Consider the following 17,926-nt stretch of genomic DNA (forward strand, 5'->3'; position numbering starts at 1 on the left):
GATATAATCGATATCCTCCACAGTTAAATAGCTGTAGATCATGATCCTTTCGAGTTTTTTTTTTTTACCATGATATATATGAAATAGTACTAGTCTATATTAAAAATTGTGAGTATACATAAAAGAGTATTTGTTTTTTTAATATAATTTATTTTATATCCAAAAATTAATAAAAAAAATTAACTTATTAAAAAACACACCCCCTATCACTCGTGCTAATCCTTCATCAATGCCATAACATTAGCATGCCACGTGAGTTTTGTCACTCTGTAAGTTGTTTTTTTCTTTGTTGCACGCCCACTCTAACGGCATTTGGCAAATGCTTGTATGTTAACGATAATAGTTTTTATTTTTGTAGAACCATAAATATATTTGTTTTTTATAGAAACGTTAAATATATTAGTTAACGCGATAAAAGTAAAAAAAAAACATTTATATATTTATTTTTATATACTATTGATGTAAAAAAATTTACACTATTAACCTATTAAATTAATTATTATAAAGTCAACAAATTTAGTAAACATCTTAATTTATATTTTAATAACAATATAAAAAATTATTTTTGATATAATGCAATTAATTATATTTTATTTATCATATTAAAATATAAAATATTTTTTTTAATCTCAAAATATTTGACAAATAATTTAAATTGATCATGTTATTGAAATGAAATAATGATCTTGATAAAAAAAATAGCATCAAGAATTATATTCATTTTATTTTGAACAATTTTTTAATAACCTTTTTTTTCTCCTTGATTGAATTAATCAAGTATTTTGAAATAATTCTATAAAAATTATTTTTCTGTTTATGGGTCATTTTATTATTTTGTGTATTTTTATCATAATACTTTTTCATGATATGATTTAGTGAATCTTAATCTTATCATAAATGTGTTAGGAATTTTATTTTTCATTTTTTATCTTATATTAAAGAATTGTTTCTATTTTTATTTTAACGAAATTAGGTTTTTTTTTTCAAAATTTTACATACTTTATATATGACACGAATAACTTGATAACTGATTAATATCGTCTATACGTTGCATGGGTCACATACATAATACATTAGTAATAAAATATAATCCTTACTGGTGTTGAAGACATGTAACCTTCACCATGATTTTTTTTTTTTTTACATTTTTAAATTTCAAAATCATTTTTTCCTTTTCATGTGTCACGTACTTATATTTTCTGTTAAATTCATTTTTAATTTTTTAATTTTCACTTTAAGTTCCAAATTTCTCCTTACCTCTAAATTTCAATTATTTATACTTTCAAAATAATCACTTTTATATATTAAATAAAATATTGTTTTCGTTTTTGAAAATAATTAAATTGTTTTTGTATATTAAGAATGACACATCTTTCTCAAGTGGTTTTAAGGGTTAATTTAAAATATAAAAATCTTAGGTTCAAAGAAAAAAGTATTGCGAAAGCATATTTAAAAATAACTGATAATTTATAAAGTTAAATTAAGTTTAAATAATTATATATTAATTGAGACTAGATAATTTTATAATTTCATAACATATCAATTCGATTCAACTCTTTTTTTTTATGTGTGTTTGATATTTTAGGGCACTTGGTGGAGAAAACACTGTGGATAACCAGTGATGATTCGATTTGCTGGGCACGTGTACGGTGGAGGCAAAGAGCCAAATAAGAACTTGGCAATGGGAGGGAACCTATGATTACCATCATGTAATCTATATATGAATCAAATAAACGATCAAGCATGGTTGAATTTAGTAGAAGAAAATAGAAATAGATCTTTACGGCGTGCAAATAAAAGTTCTAATATTTGTTTAAAAAAACATTTATATTATGTGTTTCTTTCTTGCAAAATGTTATTTCCCACTCATCACTGAGGCCTAATTGCACAAACACAAGTTGTAGTGATCCATCAATCTCTTTCAACACTCTGTAATCCTTATCTGCCCTTCAAGGCTTCATGTTGATCCCTATATTCTATTGTGGTAATTCATCTATTGTATTCGACCCCCAAAACAAAGTTCTTTGTTTTTAGAATAAATATCAAATTGTTTTGTCAATATTATGTTATTTGACAGCTACATGAGTTGGATCGTGAAATTCAGTTTGTCATTTACTTTCAAAATGGAACTGAACCATTTTAAACCGTTAAATCAATTAAAAATAAGAATGAATTAAATTGCTAATTACAACATTCATATTTTTTTATATCGGTTTATTTTAATTTTTTATTCTATTGTTAAAATTGAACTAAACTAAACTGAATTGCATTTTAGATTGTTTTTCTTATTACATTATGTTCCACATAAAATTAGTGTTTTTTTCTCTTGATGGATTGTATTAGGTATGTACGTAAATTATGGATTCAATCATGTGTGATCTTTTTTTGTTGAAGATATGTGATCTTTTGTTGATCGATCTATTGATTATAGTTATGCATATTTAATCAGAATTGAAGTGATTGTTAAATTATGTAGTGTATCTGTTTATTTAGTAGTTGTCAAATTAAACACATTTTTTTAAAAAAATATAACAAATTGAAAAATCTAAATACTATTTCAGAAAACAAAGAAAATTTGTTTAATTTGATTCAAATTTGATATTGCATTCAAACCAAACAAAGACAAATCACGTTATTTTTATATTTGATTGAAATGAGATCTTTTTATTTAAAAATCAAACTAAACGAATTGCGAAAACCCTATCCATTTTGTCCTTATTACTTCATGCACGGTCTACATTAAGAAAATATAAGTTTACAATTCCATTTTTATTTTATTTTGGTTGCCAGTTTACGATACATCTCGTGCACATCCAAAGTGATATTAAAATAAAATCAAGTAAAAAAAATAAAGCCTATCAAATTTAATAGGAACCTGAAAATTCAGCGAGAATGGCCCGCAAAAAACACAAGACGAGAATAATTATTCTCTCTTATTTATTCATAATAAGATATTTATAATATCCATTAAAAAAATTTAAGCCAACAACTTATTTTGTTATACTTTACGGATTTTTTGTGGTTCTCCTTCTCCTTCTCTTTTTTTTTTTTATCAAAAGTTCTCCTTCTCCTATGAACCGTATTATTCAGAAAAATGTAAAGTACAGTTAGTACATCAAACAGTATAGATGATATTTTCAATTATACATGCGTTTTTAAATATTTGCAATAATTTATATCAAACATTAAAAAACAGTGATTAACAAATGAAGAAAACAAATCATAGTTAGGATAAAAGGAAAAGGAAAAACATAAAATGATTATAAATAGGTGTAGATCAGATAAACACAAAGCAGAGTTAGGTACTATGGGAATAGTTTATTCTCATTTGTCAATTATGTTTGGATCGTAGCTAAACGTACTCTTTATGAGTTTATGGGTTAGCTAAAACGTACTGTCTCCTCCCAATATATTTTGATGTTTTAGTTTTCTAATTTTTTAGGTAAAATTATTAATTTGGTTTTTTTATTTATTTTAGAATTTGATTTTCATCCTCCTATAATTTAATTAACGAATTTAGTCCCTAAATTTCTTACAATTTCGTCTCAACCCCCAAATTTAATGTTGATTGTTAATTATTTATCTTAATTGTCATGTGTCATATTTTTATTTAACGTTGACCGTCACATGTCTTAATTTTTTTGGAAGTTGATATTAATTAGATATATGAAACTAACATCCAATAAATACACAACATTTAGTGGTCAACATCTAATAAAAATACAACGCAGCGTTACCAATTAACATTCAACGTCAAATTTTACCAATTAACATTCAACGTCAAATTTTGAAGGTCAAATTTTGAAGGTGGAAACTGAAATAGTGGAATTAAAAAAAAATAAGTAATCAAATTTGTAAATTAAATTATAAGGGGATCAAATTTGTAATTTTACCTTTTAAAAAAAATTATGTTTTACAATTTCAAAGTTTAATAAATATTTTTTTTATCAAATATCAAGATATTAAATAAGTATATTTTAATTTGAATATAATAAATTTAAGTTCTACTAAATATTTCTTAATTTTCGTTTGATAACTGTAAAATTAAAAGAACAAGAAGAAGGTGGTATTTCATAATTGAGTACAATGCTAGTTGCTTAACTGAGCGAGATTGCATGCGAACATTGGCAAGGGTCAGCCGGAGTGCAGGAGATCCATAACCACAAACACAGAATTTGATGGTGGGCCAAATGGGCCCACATGAGAAATTGAGAACCGTGAATACTGCTGGATGGGCTCTATGTACAAAATCTGGAGGAGAGCTCTGTGACCCGACATTGAACTATCCACTTGAAACTTGTTCCTTAATGGGTCCCACTAAATCCACCAAACATCAAAAAGAAGAAACTTATTTATATCAAGGTCTCAATCAAAGAAAAAACTTGATGTAAAAAAATTTAGATTGTGAACTAATAAAAAATCACTATAGATACTAATCAATTGTTGTAAAAATTAATAAATTTATCATATAAATTAATTGTGATTAAATAATATTATAAAATCTTTTTATATTATTATTGTATAATCTATTTTTTAATTTTTTTCATTAATATTGAATATAATTTTAAACGCAATTAACATGATTGTCCTAGAAAAATGATAACTTTTAAACGCATAATTACATTGGAAAATGCTGTTTAGACACTCATTAAATAAAATTTATAAATAACATAGCATAATACAAAGAGAAGAGAGATATACTATTGATAATGTGATATGATGTAATAAGAAAATAAAGATAAAAAAATAGGAAATATCACCATCACATTTATACTTTAGAAATATCCAAAAAAAGAACTCAATTACACCCACTCAAAGTTTTTAAAAAAGTGTTTTTTAAGTTTTATATATATATATATATATATCGATTTTTTTTTCAAAATTTTTATATGAACATTTTAAGTGAGTTGGAATATTGGAATGGGAAAAAAAATCTCTCTTATAATAATTTGCTTTATATGCCTATCATGATTCTTTTGTGAATAAATGGGGGAAAAAGCACACCAAAACAACACCTAAAAGTCTCACAGACAGGAACGAATCTAATAATATATCAAAGAGAGGTTGAATTTTTTAACTACATAACTATTTAAATATTTAACTTCTAATAAATAATTATTTAATAAATAATAAAATTTTAAAATATTTTATTATTAATTTTATGAATAAAATTAAATATATGATCTACTAGAGAAATTTTAAGCAAATAACAACTTAAAATCTATTCTTATATATTTTTCTTTATTAATGTTTTTTATTTTTTTATTTTTTCTCATACATACGCAAAAGATTCTAATGGAGGGAACTAAGGCCCCTGAACTACCATCTGAGCATCTACAGAATAAACATAATAGACTAAACAATTAGCCACCTTATTACCCTCCCTCAAAGTTTGACACCAGAGAAAGGAACCACCGTCCTTAACAAAATAAAGAATTATAGCTACAAGACCATAAGCTGGATGCAATCTTGAACAAGGGCTTGAAATCAAACTGATGGCAGCAAGAGAAATCATGATTTGTTTACTAGTTTTACCTCGATTTCATCAACATGATACTAGTTTTATTATGTTGCATTATTTGGAATAATTTTAAGGTACCGGGTGGGGGCAGCAAATTTTTTAAGAAATTTCATTTTGATTATGAAAATGAATATACTTACAAATACATATAAGTTATGTTCAGCAAGGTGTATTTTAGTTAGTTTTTAAATTTTTTTATTAGGTGAAAAATTTATTTGACTGTTTAATAAATAAATTTGTTTTAATAGTTTCAACACTGAACAATAATTGGATGGGGAAATGCAAGTTGGCCATGGCCAGCATGAAAACAATCTATACCAAACTCAATCAATTTGAACAATAATCATGTGTACGCAGATTAGCTAAGTCATGCTCATAATCAACTAAACAAATGTTGCAAAATGTCAAGTAGTGTCTCTCTTGCACAATGAAATTAAAGCCCCTTCTTCAAATGACAGCCGTAGAAATTCACATTAATTTGTTGATTAATTTTATATACACATTCCTTTTTTTTAAAACTTATCAAAACTTTTCTTTGATTTCACGTACGTCTAGTGCCTGAAATTGACAGTTATTTGTTTCCTAATGACTTTTCCATCTATAAGAGGAGCCTAGAAACTTGGACTACGGGAAACGAGAGACTTGATCTACAGATTATAGAAAGCAAACCAACATTACTAGCTAGTGGAGTATTTAATTATACTTCACATGCTCCCTTATAATTTTTGGAAATTGATATATACCAAAGCCGTAAGATTTTTCCCATCTTTCTCGTGATATAGTTCTTCTGGCTCACAAGCCAATAAAGGCAACCACAACCTTCAACTTCAACAGCACTTGATCACATTCACTGTCTAGTGATCCACCTTCACTTCCCGTTTCCAATAATTTAAATCACACTCTAATCAGTTCTCAGGATTCCTGTTTGCATCATATTCACAAGTTAGTTCAATTCTGGTTCTTCATTGTTCATACTTCATACTCTAACTGTTCACCTTAAATTTCCTGTCCAAGTAACTTGGGTGATGTAGAGTTTTTTTATTTCTTCACCTTCCTGGGTTTTACTTTTCATATTCCTACTTCATTTGGGGTAGTTTAAAAGTAAGATTTTTCTTTCTGTTAATTGTTATTATTTTAGTATCACTTTAAGTTTCTGACATGATAAACTCTGTGTCTCTGTCTCCTGCTTTGTGTTGTACTATTTTAATGTAATGTATACTTCACTTGGTTTGCTTACAGTTGGAACTTCAAAGTACAAGCTTTTGAGATTTGGAGGTTAGCTCTTTGCAAGGAATTGAATTGTTGCACCTCATTACCATCTGTGACATCTGAAATTCAGGTTTCTTAGTATTATTTGAGACCAACACAATGGTGTCTGCTTGTGTGACCTTGAAAGCCAATACCCATTTAGTAAAATCGAGAAAAGACAATACTTTTCGTCAAGATAGTGGTTTTTTAGGTGAGAGAATCAAAGGGGGTCTGAATTACAGTCCCTGGATCATTAACCAATTGGCCTCAAGTTTGAGAACCCAAGAGAGGGTGAAGAAGGCCAAACCTGGTGTTGTTTCTGCTGTTCTTACATCAAGTAACACCAAAGAATCAGTGGTAGGTTCAATTCTGTTTTTGGATCCATTTTCTAGTTCCTAACCTTAAACTTTTTTTATGGTCTTGATCAGTATGGTTGTTGTAAGACTAGGTCCTTTGTTTCTGTGGCTAACACTTTTTGTCATTATTTGACAAATGGTCGTATTCTCATTATTGTGAATTTCGTTTTCAGGCTTTTCAAATGCCATCGTTTCTCAGAAGAAAGGCTGATCCAAAAAATGTTGTTTCCATCATATTGGGAGGGGGACCTGGGATTCAACTCTTTCCTCTTACCAAGCGAGCTGCCACACCTGCTGTGAGTAAATCATTGTCTTCTTGAGTGAAGAAACATCACTTATTGGAGAATAAAAAGAAAGACTAAAATTATTTGGAGTTCCATGTTAAGATGATACTGTATTCGTTTGCAGGTTCCTGTTGGTGGATGCTACAGGCTTATAGACATCCCAATGAGCAATTGCATCAACAGTGGCCTTAACAAAATATTTGTACTGACCCAATTCAACTCTGCATCCCTCAATCGTCACATTTCCCGCACCTATTTTGGAAACGGAATCAACTTTGGGGATGGATGTGTGGAGGTATGGTATCACAGAATTTGATCATGGTGATTGTTAGAGGTCCTAAATAACTCATACATCATTCTCTGGTTGCTTTTTTGTGTTTAAGATATATTTGTGGAACTTATAAAATGATAAAATGTTCATAAAATTGTATTATAGTTTTATTAAAGATACAGTTTTGGCTGTGATTGATAGAGAAGTATGAGCCATGAGATTCTTGTTAGTATATTTTGGGAGGAGGGGGCTCCAGGGCAAGGATTGTAGACCAATCAATGTTTTTGTTCATTATAATTTAATATGATAAAAACAAGTCGAATACTGAACAGGTTCTGGCGGCTACGCAAACACAAGGAGAAACTGGAAAGAACTGGTTCCAAGGAACAGCAGATGCTGTGAGGCAATTTACATGGGTATTTGAGGTGGGAACATAATCTTTAGTACACGCCAGATTTCTGTATATACGTTACTGCATGTCCCTCCTTTTTTTTTTTATTCTCAAGTTGAATTGGACAGTAATAGTTTGAATGTATTAGGATGCCAAGCACACAAACATTGAGAATGTATTGATCTTGGCCGGAGATCATCTATACCGAATGGATTACATGGACCTTGTGCAGGTATACTTGTTAATTGTTACGTATCAGAGCTGTGTAATTCTTCTCATTCGTTATTATTGAAATTTATTATTAATTGTATTCTGTCAATGTTTTGTATCATTCACAGAATTAAGGCAATTAATTCACTCAAAAAATAACTAGTTCCAAGGTTCTTTTATCTTACCATTCTTGTGTTCATACACTAAGTCTTTTTAATAATTTTGCCAAATGTTCCAAAGTTTTTAGACACACCCAGTTCATACTTGGAGTGTTTCTTCATTTTATTTTCACAATTTTTGCTGATTATATCTATCTTATAATAAATATGCAGAGTCACGTTGACAGAAATGCAGATATTACAGTATCATGTGCTGCTGTAGGTGAAAGGTGTGTTCAGTCTTCTTTTACATGTGTTTCTTTTTGTTGCACGTTTGTTTGTACTGTGCTGCTGGGAGAATATATTCTCTTTCACTGGGAAGGAAAGGGTCGCAATAGAAAAAGTAGAGACACACTAACTTCCTAAACAAAAAACATTAAAAGTTCAATCTTATTTTTAAGTTTCATTTCCAATTGCCTGTTTTTCAGCCGCGCATCAGATTATGGATTGGTCAAGGCAGATGGCAGAGGTCGCATCATCCAATTTTCAGAAAAACCGAAGGGTGCTGATCTGAAAGCAATGGTAAGTCCAAACACAAGGAACTAAAATTGGTTACTGGTCACTATCAGAAAGAACGAAACAAAAAAAAATACTATATTTCAACTGTCTTGCCTCAACTTTCTCAGAGTGAACAACCGAGCATCCTACTAGCACTACAGAAATTCCAGCGAAGTTCATATATGTATCCAGAATGACTTATCATACATCATACGATAACATCACAAATTGATGTACTAAACATATTAAGAACGTGCAGATATATATTTAAAACATATATATTATATAGGCTCAATTTGCAAACTTCTACATTTAACATTTGAATCCAAAAGTTGCCTCAGGCTCTATTTCTACATTTACTTTCTACAAGTATGAAATAATCCTGCAAACTTGCAGGTCCCAATATTTGAAATTATAAGTTGTGTTGTGGCATATTAATGTGATCATGATATATTTTCTCTACTCTCAGTCTAATCATGTTTTCCTGTTGCTTCTCTGCAGCAAGTAGATACCTCTGTGCTTGGGTTGCCACCCCATGAAGCAAAAAGGTCACCATATATTGCATCTATGGGGGTTTATGTATTCAAGACAGATGTTTTACTCAAGCTTCTGAAATGGAGATATCCTACATCCAATGACTTTGGATCTGAAATCATTCCTGCAGCAGTGAGGGAAAACAATGTCCAAGTAAGAGAAATTGCACTAAACATATCTCTTTTCAAATGTTTTGATCTATTCTAGAAAGAGTCTTATCTTGCATTTACAAGGAACTAATCACTATTTTAATGAGGTAACAATACAAGTTGAATGTTTATTGCCCTCTTTCAGGCGTATTTTTTCAATGACTATTGGGAAGACATTGGAACAATAAAATCATTTTATGATGCTAACTTGGCTCTTACTGAAGAGGTGGGTTCAAGACATTTACTGTTCCTAAATTTCTTATTTAATGGTCTTTCTATTTTGTAGGTTTAGGCACTACTATAGAACCGTGCACTAGTTACAAGCTACAATATCAAAGAAGCATACTTATTTAGTTTCCCTTATTTTGCTTTCAGTGTAATATAGCCCGGTGGTCATTTAGCATTAGGTTACCATGAATAAATCAACATAGTATATTTCAATTTGTGGCATACTAAATCTGTAAACCAGATGAGAATGAATCAACATAAAGTGTATAACCAGTAATGGTTCCTTATATATGGAAGCTTGGAGTATGAGGAAAGGCATGCCCTTGGAATTTGGATATGTTCAAGATTCATCGGCCAAATACAATTACACTCACAGTTCAAATAGCTGCTAGAATGTAGCAAATTGTCATTGACCTGAAACTAATACCTGTTTTATGCTATGCTACTCTCTTACAGAATCCAATGTTCAAATTTTATGATCCCAAGACACCCATTTACACGTCTCCAAGATTCCTACCACCAACAAAGATTGACAAGTGCAGGGTATGACTGTGACCATCTATCTTAAAAGTTTGCTCTTAGTTTCATGAGATGTATCACTTATCATGTTTGAGTTGCTCCGTAGATTGTGGATGCAATAATCTCCCATGGATGTTTCCTAAGAGAATGCACTGTCCAACATTCCATTGTGGGTGAACGTTCACGTTTGGATTATGGTGTTGAGCTCCAGGTAAATTACCTTAGTTTCTAGACCAAGGATGCTAGACCATTCTATTTAAGGTTCCTACCATCTAAAATTCTTAAATCATCTTTTACAGGACACTGTAATGATGGGAGCTGACTATTACCAAACTGAATCCGAAATTGCTTCTCTGCTGGCAGAGGGGAAGGTTCCCATTGGGATTGGAAGGAACACCAAAATAAGGTAATAATCTCACCCTAAGATGAACACTACACTACCTAATTGGCTAATTCAATATATTGGTTTTAGAAGTTCACACTAAATATTAGTGTCTTTATCATGATAAAGAATTAGCTTAAAATGTACCTAATACTAATAGTCATCTGATCCTTGTTACTTGTTGTCCTTGTTAAAGGAACTGCATAATTGACAAGAATGCAAAGATCGGGAAAGATGTCATCATCATGAACAAAGATGTGAGCATGATTGCCTTATCTTGTTTTTACATTTGAGCCAATTTTGTTAGTTAATAGTTTTTTTTTTCTAGTCTTAGATAATTGTGTAGCACAAGTCATTAGTATAATGTTGTTATCTATAACCATGCAAATTATTTGTCTGTAGGGCGTTCAAGAAGCAGATAGACCAGAAGATGGATTTTACATTCGATCAGGAATCACAGTCATATTGGAGAAGGCAACAATAGAAGATGGCACTGTCATATAAAGGGGTGAAAGTACTTATTTCATGGACTGGTGAGGTGGCCAGCAGTAGCTCGAAGAAGCATTCCAAGGAACTTTGGGGACAGAAGGTTACAATTGAAAAATCAGCACCCCCTTTTGCTATATATGCAAAATAGAAGGCTCTCCCACTGCATATAAAAATATAGAATGAATAGTGTATGAAATCAAAATGCATAAACGTAAATAAAATTAAAAGCTGGATGTGAACTGCCAAACTATTTTGTCCTTTAATTAGTATCACTGAAGTATTTTACTATTAATTACTTGGGATAATGAATTTAAGTGCACAAAAGAATTTGAGGGATTCTTTCATTGTTCTCTTCCTCTCCACAATGAGCAACAGCTTTAAAGTATAGCTCGTAATTAATTAATCAAAATTTAAAATAGTACTTGCGAAAATAGAACTGTAAGCAAATGTGCAATAAGAAACTAGCACAGGCACTGAAGCACGTGTTTAAGTATGGAAGGTTGCATACTTGGAATCCTTTGAAAAATGCCACGTATTAAAACCAGGGTAATAGACTACCTAAGGATTGACACGTAGAACTTTGGATTTGTGAAATTGAAAAGGTTGCAAAACAGTAACAGAATAGGCTAAATGTGAAATTGAGTAAATCGGTGTCTAGGAAAAATGAGTAGTCACTTGTCAGAAGTGGGTGTAGATTGATTCTGACTATGTCTTTCAAAAAATTATTGATCACACACACGTTAATTTAATTCAATATCAGCATAAAAAATTCACGTGGCGTGTTCATAATTGTTAGCAATTTTTGTTGTTTAAAAAAATGGATACTCGCATGAAGGCGCTTATGATTCTTCTTAGGTTATATTGTGGGGACACTGTAGGGACGAAATTCGTATATTGTACGAAAAAGACGGATGCAAATGCTAATCATTTTCAATTGGCGTGAGTGGCTTTTTCTATCCTGGACCAAATTCCTCGGATTCGAAAAACAATCTTTCCCCTCTTTTCCTTCCGCTGCCTTTATGCCTTTCTATTTCATAGTTATGTCTTCTTTTTTTTTCTTTCTTAACCCTCTTATTCATAACAGGAAAGGAGAAACATGACTAATCTAAAATTGAGTCAGAAGAGAAATAAAATCTTATCAAAAATTATTTTTCCCAAAAATCAAATTCTGAGTACCATCCAAATGATTCAAATTTGGTTATATATATCTCCTTTCGGATTAGGGATACATTGTGCTTGTCACCTTTGCTTGGTGCCTTGGTCCTCCCTAGACAATAGTAAATTAAATCATGCAAAAATCAACTCTGTTCGAAACAGCTTGTTCGCACCAGGCAAACAAACTTCCTTGCAAACCCTGCTCTTTTCCCCAGCAGATGAGCTTTATAATCCAGTTTTGCTATTGAACTTTCAGCTCAAAAAGTAGCAGAAATCATCACATTGAGGAAGCTATTCACGAATGAAAAATTCAACCAAAAAGTGCACAATCGTATATGAAACTCCTTCAACAAGATATTCCATCAAACCTTACTATTAATGCTGTTAATATATGCTTAACTTGGCAATATGACTAGGTTGGTAAGACAGGATTCAACCCGTCTTGAGACATTGCCCCCTTCCTGAGTTATTGCATAAGTATATACATTACATACAAAAAATGCACGCCCCGATACATAACTTCTTCAGATGCATGCACCGCTTATATTTGTTTCAATTATGCCAAATCAGAGAAAAACAAGGAATTAGGATAAGCAACTATTCAACATGATTGTGGCATACACATGACCCCGAGCATTTCTCACTTCTCCGCATGACTTCGAGTACAGAAGTAAGCATCCATAATGTCATACATGTATTCCTCTCAAACTAATCCTGAGAATCTCCCACCATAAACTTCATGAAAAATTGATATCACCAACTGCCAACAATTTCAAAATCCCTTCATATTCCAAACTATCACAGGTCCCTTTTTCGTAAGCTCGGAGGGATTCAAACTGTTCATTGCTTTTCCCATCATGGCCATGGCAGCAATGCTTGGAAACTGTTTCTTTTGAAACTCTTCTAGCACAGTATTTGAAGACTTTGGTTCATGAAGCTCCCCTAATTCATGCCTCTTTCGGGAAGATGTAGCACGATCATGACTCCATCTCTGTATCCAGGGATGTGAAAGGGTAATTTCTACAGTTTTCTTTGCTTCAGTCAAAGAGGACTTGCCATTTGTTGATACTGTTGCAGGTAGATCCGGTACCATCTGTCCTTCAGCATGATGTACCATTTTGGGTTCCAGACTAGTTCTGCTATCTTTCATAATTTTGCCATATATATTGTTAACTTTTTCATGTGAAGAAGTTTCTCCAATTTTTGTACTCCCAGTACCATGAGCAGAGCCCAATGTGCACAACTTGAGTCTTTTGACCCATCTGCTGCTTGGGTCTATTCTTAAAGTACTATTTCCAGAACTTGACCTTGCATGCTCATCTGAATGAGAAAGAAAGTGATCCAAATCAAGGCTGTGGGTTCTTGATGTGCTAGTCTCCCTGTCAACCACAGGACTTTCCTCGGCAAGAAGCTCCTGAGGCTCTTGGTTTATATCTGGTATTGTTGTATTCACTGATTTTGCTATAGTTTTCTCTCTAGCAGAAATTGTTGCACCTTGAGACGTACGCGAGTTTTGACTATCCTTGGAGCACTACAAAATTCAAAAGTTGGCAACTCCTACCTAATTAGCCTCTCAAAGTTTAATATAGTAACAAATTTTACAAGCACATGTTTGTTAAATTTAAAAACCAATTACAAATGCAAATAAATACACTATATGTAATATGTGTGGGTACATGTGTGCACATGTGTGTATTCAAAGTCTAGGTGTGAAGAAACAGTGCCACTCAAATTAGCTGCTTCTCTGTAAGACGCCATGCAGCATTCATCATAATCAATGTGAATGTATAAATTAATGATACAAAAGCCAGACTAAGATGTATTAAGTCTCAACTACGAACACTGAATCAAATAAAAAATAAAGTGTCAAAAACCAGGTCACAATTAATATTATCTAAATGCTTGAGAAAGAAGGTGGTGATTGAAAATTAAATGCCATGGTATCAAGAAGATCAAACATTAATATTTAGAAACATTACCTTATTTGTTTGCAATGGAACATCACCTGCAACAGACAAGAGAAAGAATCATCAGCAGTTAAGCCAGAAAACAACATTAAAGCCACCAAATTGCAGACACAACATCATCCCCCAAAAACTAAAACTAAAGTTAACTGAAAGTAGAACATTATGAAAGTAATTAATCAAACTAAGAATACCAGGAAAAAAAAACTAAATGAAGCCTTATGTATAGCATGATAGGTATATCCTTCAAGAGTGTGCATACATACCAGGAAGATTATTCTTATGTAAAGCATTGATGTCCATAGTATCTGTTTCAGCAGAGGATTCATTCTTCAGGCATGTTGGATATTTGAAATCTTGGACATTTTCCTTTACTTCACTCTTCATGGAGCTCCCTAGAGCTTCCAGCTTCAGACCTTTCAGAGCATGGCCATTTGTGGGTGGAGAAAAATCAAGGATCTCATTGAAAGCACTTCCCTTGAATTTGATAGGTGCTATTGGCTCTCTAAAGGACTGACTGTCAGAGAAGTTAACATCAGTGTTTTTCGACATTAGAAAATGGTGAGTTGTCTGGGAAATTTTGGGACGACCTCTTGATGATTCTTCAACTGAATCTATACCGGTGTATATCTTCATACACCCCACATCATGAATAGAACAAGGCATTTGCGCTGCCACGGAGCTTAGTCCATAAAGGTTTTGTGGCTTAGCTGACTCTAAGGATTCAGTCTGGCATGTAATATTTGGATTAGCAACATATTTTTCAATCTCATGGTGCTGACCACGAATAAAATATCTATCATCACTACTAGCCATAGAATTATGCGGTAAATGAGCAGTACCACCTTGCATCCATCTCGGAAAAGAAGATTTTTGAGGATCTAAGAGGCTACTCATTTTCTTCTCGCTGATTAAAAGAGACGAAAAGGTATGATATTTGGTACTTGTGAATCGCCCTCTGGATGCTAAATTGTAGCTTGATTGACAAATTTCAAAAGGTTCATGGGTGAACTGGGGTATCACAGTTTTCCCTTTGTCACATCTATTTGGCACTATGTCAGAATCTGATTTTACAAAGTCATTCCATAGTGATGTTGAAACAGCTAGGTTCTTCTGTTCAACATCCCAAGGAGATTTCATTAGCAGAGCTGTCGGTAAAACTTCTTGAGACAATACTTGACACTCTTTTGCTAGTGTTTCTATTTTAGGAGAAGCATGTGCAGATGTTGATGATAAGCCTGCTCCAGAAGTCCCAGTTCTGTTGAGAGAAATATTGTCATCTTCATCTCCAGAGCAGGGTTCAGTTTCAGATTTTCCACCTTCCCTGTCGTGCTGTTCCCTCTGCAGAGACAATCCTCCATCTAACTTTCGAGAAAATTTGAATGTAGGAAATGATTTGGAATCACTGCTTTCTTTCTTTGATTTTTCATCGTCTGCCTCATTGGTGAAGGTAACACTTGTAGCCCTAGCTGCTTCTCCAACTGCTCCAGCGTGCATAGAACTATCTAAGCCACCAAGTAAATCACGCTGCTCAGCGCCATTGTCTTCTTTTTCTTCTTTCACCTCACAATCAATCCTTAAACGATTGCAAGCAGGGGTTGTTGATTTATAATCTGTTTGCTTCCAATGAGCCATCCACGCCGATTGGTTCCTATGCATTGCTTGAGCTTCAACCCTCTCACCATCATAACGTGCTTGTGCCGCCGCAATATCATCAGACTGAGGCATCATGATTGATAGATTAATTGACTTTCTCCGGCACGACACTGCTATTTTAATATTTTTTTACCTCACAAATATAGTCTATCCGTACAAGTGTTCAAAACCTAGATTTCAAGAAGCATAAATTAGCAATAATTAAAAACCAATCACATGCAGATACAGAAAAATGAACAGAACTAGATCATACGACTCAGAAATCAGAACTGAAAACCATCACTAAAAAGAAAGCAAAATCGAATTTTCGTCAAACTAACACAGAAATCACTACTATATAATTGAATATAGACTAGTAACTTTATCTTTTAGAGTAAATTCAAATTTGAAATCATTTCAGTGCAATTGAATTTAACAAAAATAAACCAAGGTAGCCAATCAAATTTCCATTGAGTTCATCAAACATTCAAACAACAAACTCAACGAAGAAATTAACTGGAAAACCGCAGAGATTGGAAGTTACCTTCAAAACTCAGAGACGCGGAAGAGCGAAGTCGGAGAAACTGAGAACCGTTGAGCTGAGAAGCAGAGAAATGAAATAAGAAGAAAAATGACGACAAAGAAAACACTGAAGAAGGAAAAGTGTGCAACTGTATAAAATCAACGCTCAGATGTTCGTCGTACGTGGGTCCCATGTGTATGGGATAAATCTGACCGTTGATTTTTATGCTGTGTAGTTGGGATTAGCTTGGCTTCCTCAGCCACACGAATCGAACTCGAACTGGTGGGACCCACCATCTGCACTTTTCCTTTCTTCCAATTGGCTCTTTCCTTTATTTTTTTTGGCCTTTTTCTTCGAATTACGCGTAATTATTGTGACCACCTTAAAACTTCACGCTAATTAATAAAATAATCGCCTTCTATAGTTTTTGTGCTGAATGCATCTAAATAAGAAAAAGAAAACCATTTGTTTTCTGTTTCTAAGGAAAATATCTTCATAATAAGTTCATTTTCCTGGACTCTATCTACACAACAACTTAAACAAGCAAGAATGTTTCAACTTTGCGTATCATTTACTCCAACAACATTTTGGTATCTATGCAGTAATATCTATTCTTTTGTAATTAATTAATTAAAATTTAAAATTTAATAACTTTTTTTCTTTTTTAAAAATATAAAACAAAACAAGTGACATTCTTGTAATAAATGAAATATATATCATCAGAGAATTCAAATTTTATTACAATATATCGATTGTGAGTATTTGAATTAATTTGTTTTAAAGGTGTATTTTATTTAGATAGATTAGGACAAAGAGATGGTGGTTCAGTTCAAAATAGGGAATTATTTAAATTAGAAAATTATTTATAAAGTATTTATATTTATCTCATTTTTACTTATATCTCCCTGAAATGCAGTTAAATTAAATCTTTTATAAATACTTTTTAAACTCAATAGCTTTCTCTATCCTAAATAGAAGCACCATCCTCTTCTCTAAAAAATTTCATCTACCAAAACAAATTTACAGTCTCAAAGCAAATTATTTTTCTTAATAACACATTAAGAAAATGTTTAAAATAATAAGACGTGTAATTTATTTGAATTCATATTTTAAATTTATGAAATAATATCAAATATAAAAATATATTTATAGATTTTATTAAGATAAAATGTTATTAGTTAATTATGTAATAACCCTTTTTAACAGGGATTCTGTAAGTACGTACGTTACGTTGTTATGATGACATGATTCTGTAGGTGTCATTCTCATGTCGGTCACGTGTACGTGCATATTTATTGTACCTTTTTACTGTAAAAGAATTACTACTGTAATAAAAAGTAAAAACACGCATGGAGTTCTTCAGTATGCTTGAGCAAAATATGCATTCTGTAAAAAAAAAAAAACAGTTAAA

The 17,926-nt window shown here is 31.9% G+C and overlaps 2 protein-coding genes across 3 annotated transcripts; one reads left to right on the forward strand and one right to left on the reverse strand.

Annotated features, from left to right (window-relative positions):
- Positions 1-5,862: 5,862 nt before the first annotated feature.
- LOC100808791 (glucose-1-phosphate adenylyltransferase large subunit 1) lies at positions 5,863-11,485 on the forward strand. 2 transcript variants are annotated; one of them, XM_014764478.3, is made up of 15 exons: positions 5,863-6,622; positions 6,761-7,126; positions 7,299-7,421; positions 7,534-7,704; positions 8,013-8,105; positions 8,220-8,303; positions 8,614-8,669; positions 8,868-8,961; positions 9,439-9,624; positions 9,766-9,846; positions 10,305-10,391; positions 10,474-10,578; positions 10,667-10,773; positions 10,946-11,006; positions 11,152-11,485. In XM_014764478.3, exons 2-15 carry the CDS (start codon positions 6,890-6,892, stop codon positions 11,251-11,253), a joined length of 1,587 nt encoding a protein of 528 aa, XP_014619964.1. In that variant the 5' UTR covers positions 5,863-6,622; positions 6,761-6,889; the 3' UTR covers positions 11,254-11,485. The 2 variants fall into 2 exon arrangements, with proteins under 2 accessions (XP_014619964.1, XP_003541029.1); XM_003540981.5 differs by having other exon boundaries at positions 6,141-6,463.
- Positions 11,486-12,702: 1,217 nt separating this feature from the next.
- LOC100784228 (uncharacterized) lies at positions 12,703-16,649 on the reverse strand. Its single transcript, XM_003540629.5, has 4 exons — positions 16,537-16,649; positions 14,624-16,183; positions 14,373-14,398; positions 12,703-13,924 (listed from the first exon to the last, which is right to left on the reverse strand). Exons 2-4 carry the CDS (start codon positions 16,086-16,088, stop codon positions 13,166-13,168), a joined length of 2,250 nt encoding a protein of 749 aa, XP_003540677.1. The 5' UTR covers positions 16,089-16,183; positions 16,537-16,649; the 3' UTR covers positions 12,703-13,165.
- Positions 16,650-17,926: the final 1,277 nt, after the last annotated feature.

This window comes from Glycine max, chromosome 12 (assembly GCF_000004515.6).
Source record: "Glycine max cultivar Williams 82 chromosome 12, Glycine_max_v4.0, whole genome shotgun sequence".
In the NCBI taxonomy this organism is placed as follows: domain Eukaryota; kingdom Viridiplantae; phylum Streptophyta; class Magnoliopsida; order Fabales; family Fabaceae; genus Glycine; species Glycine max.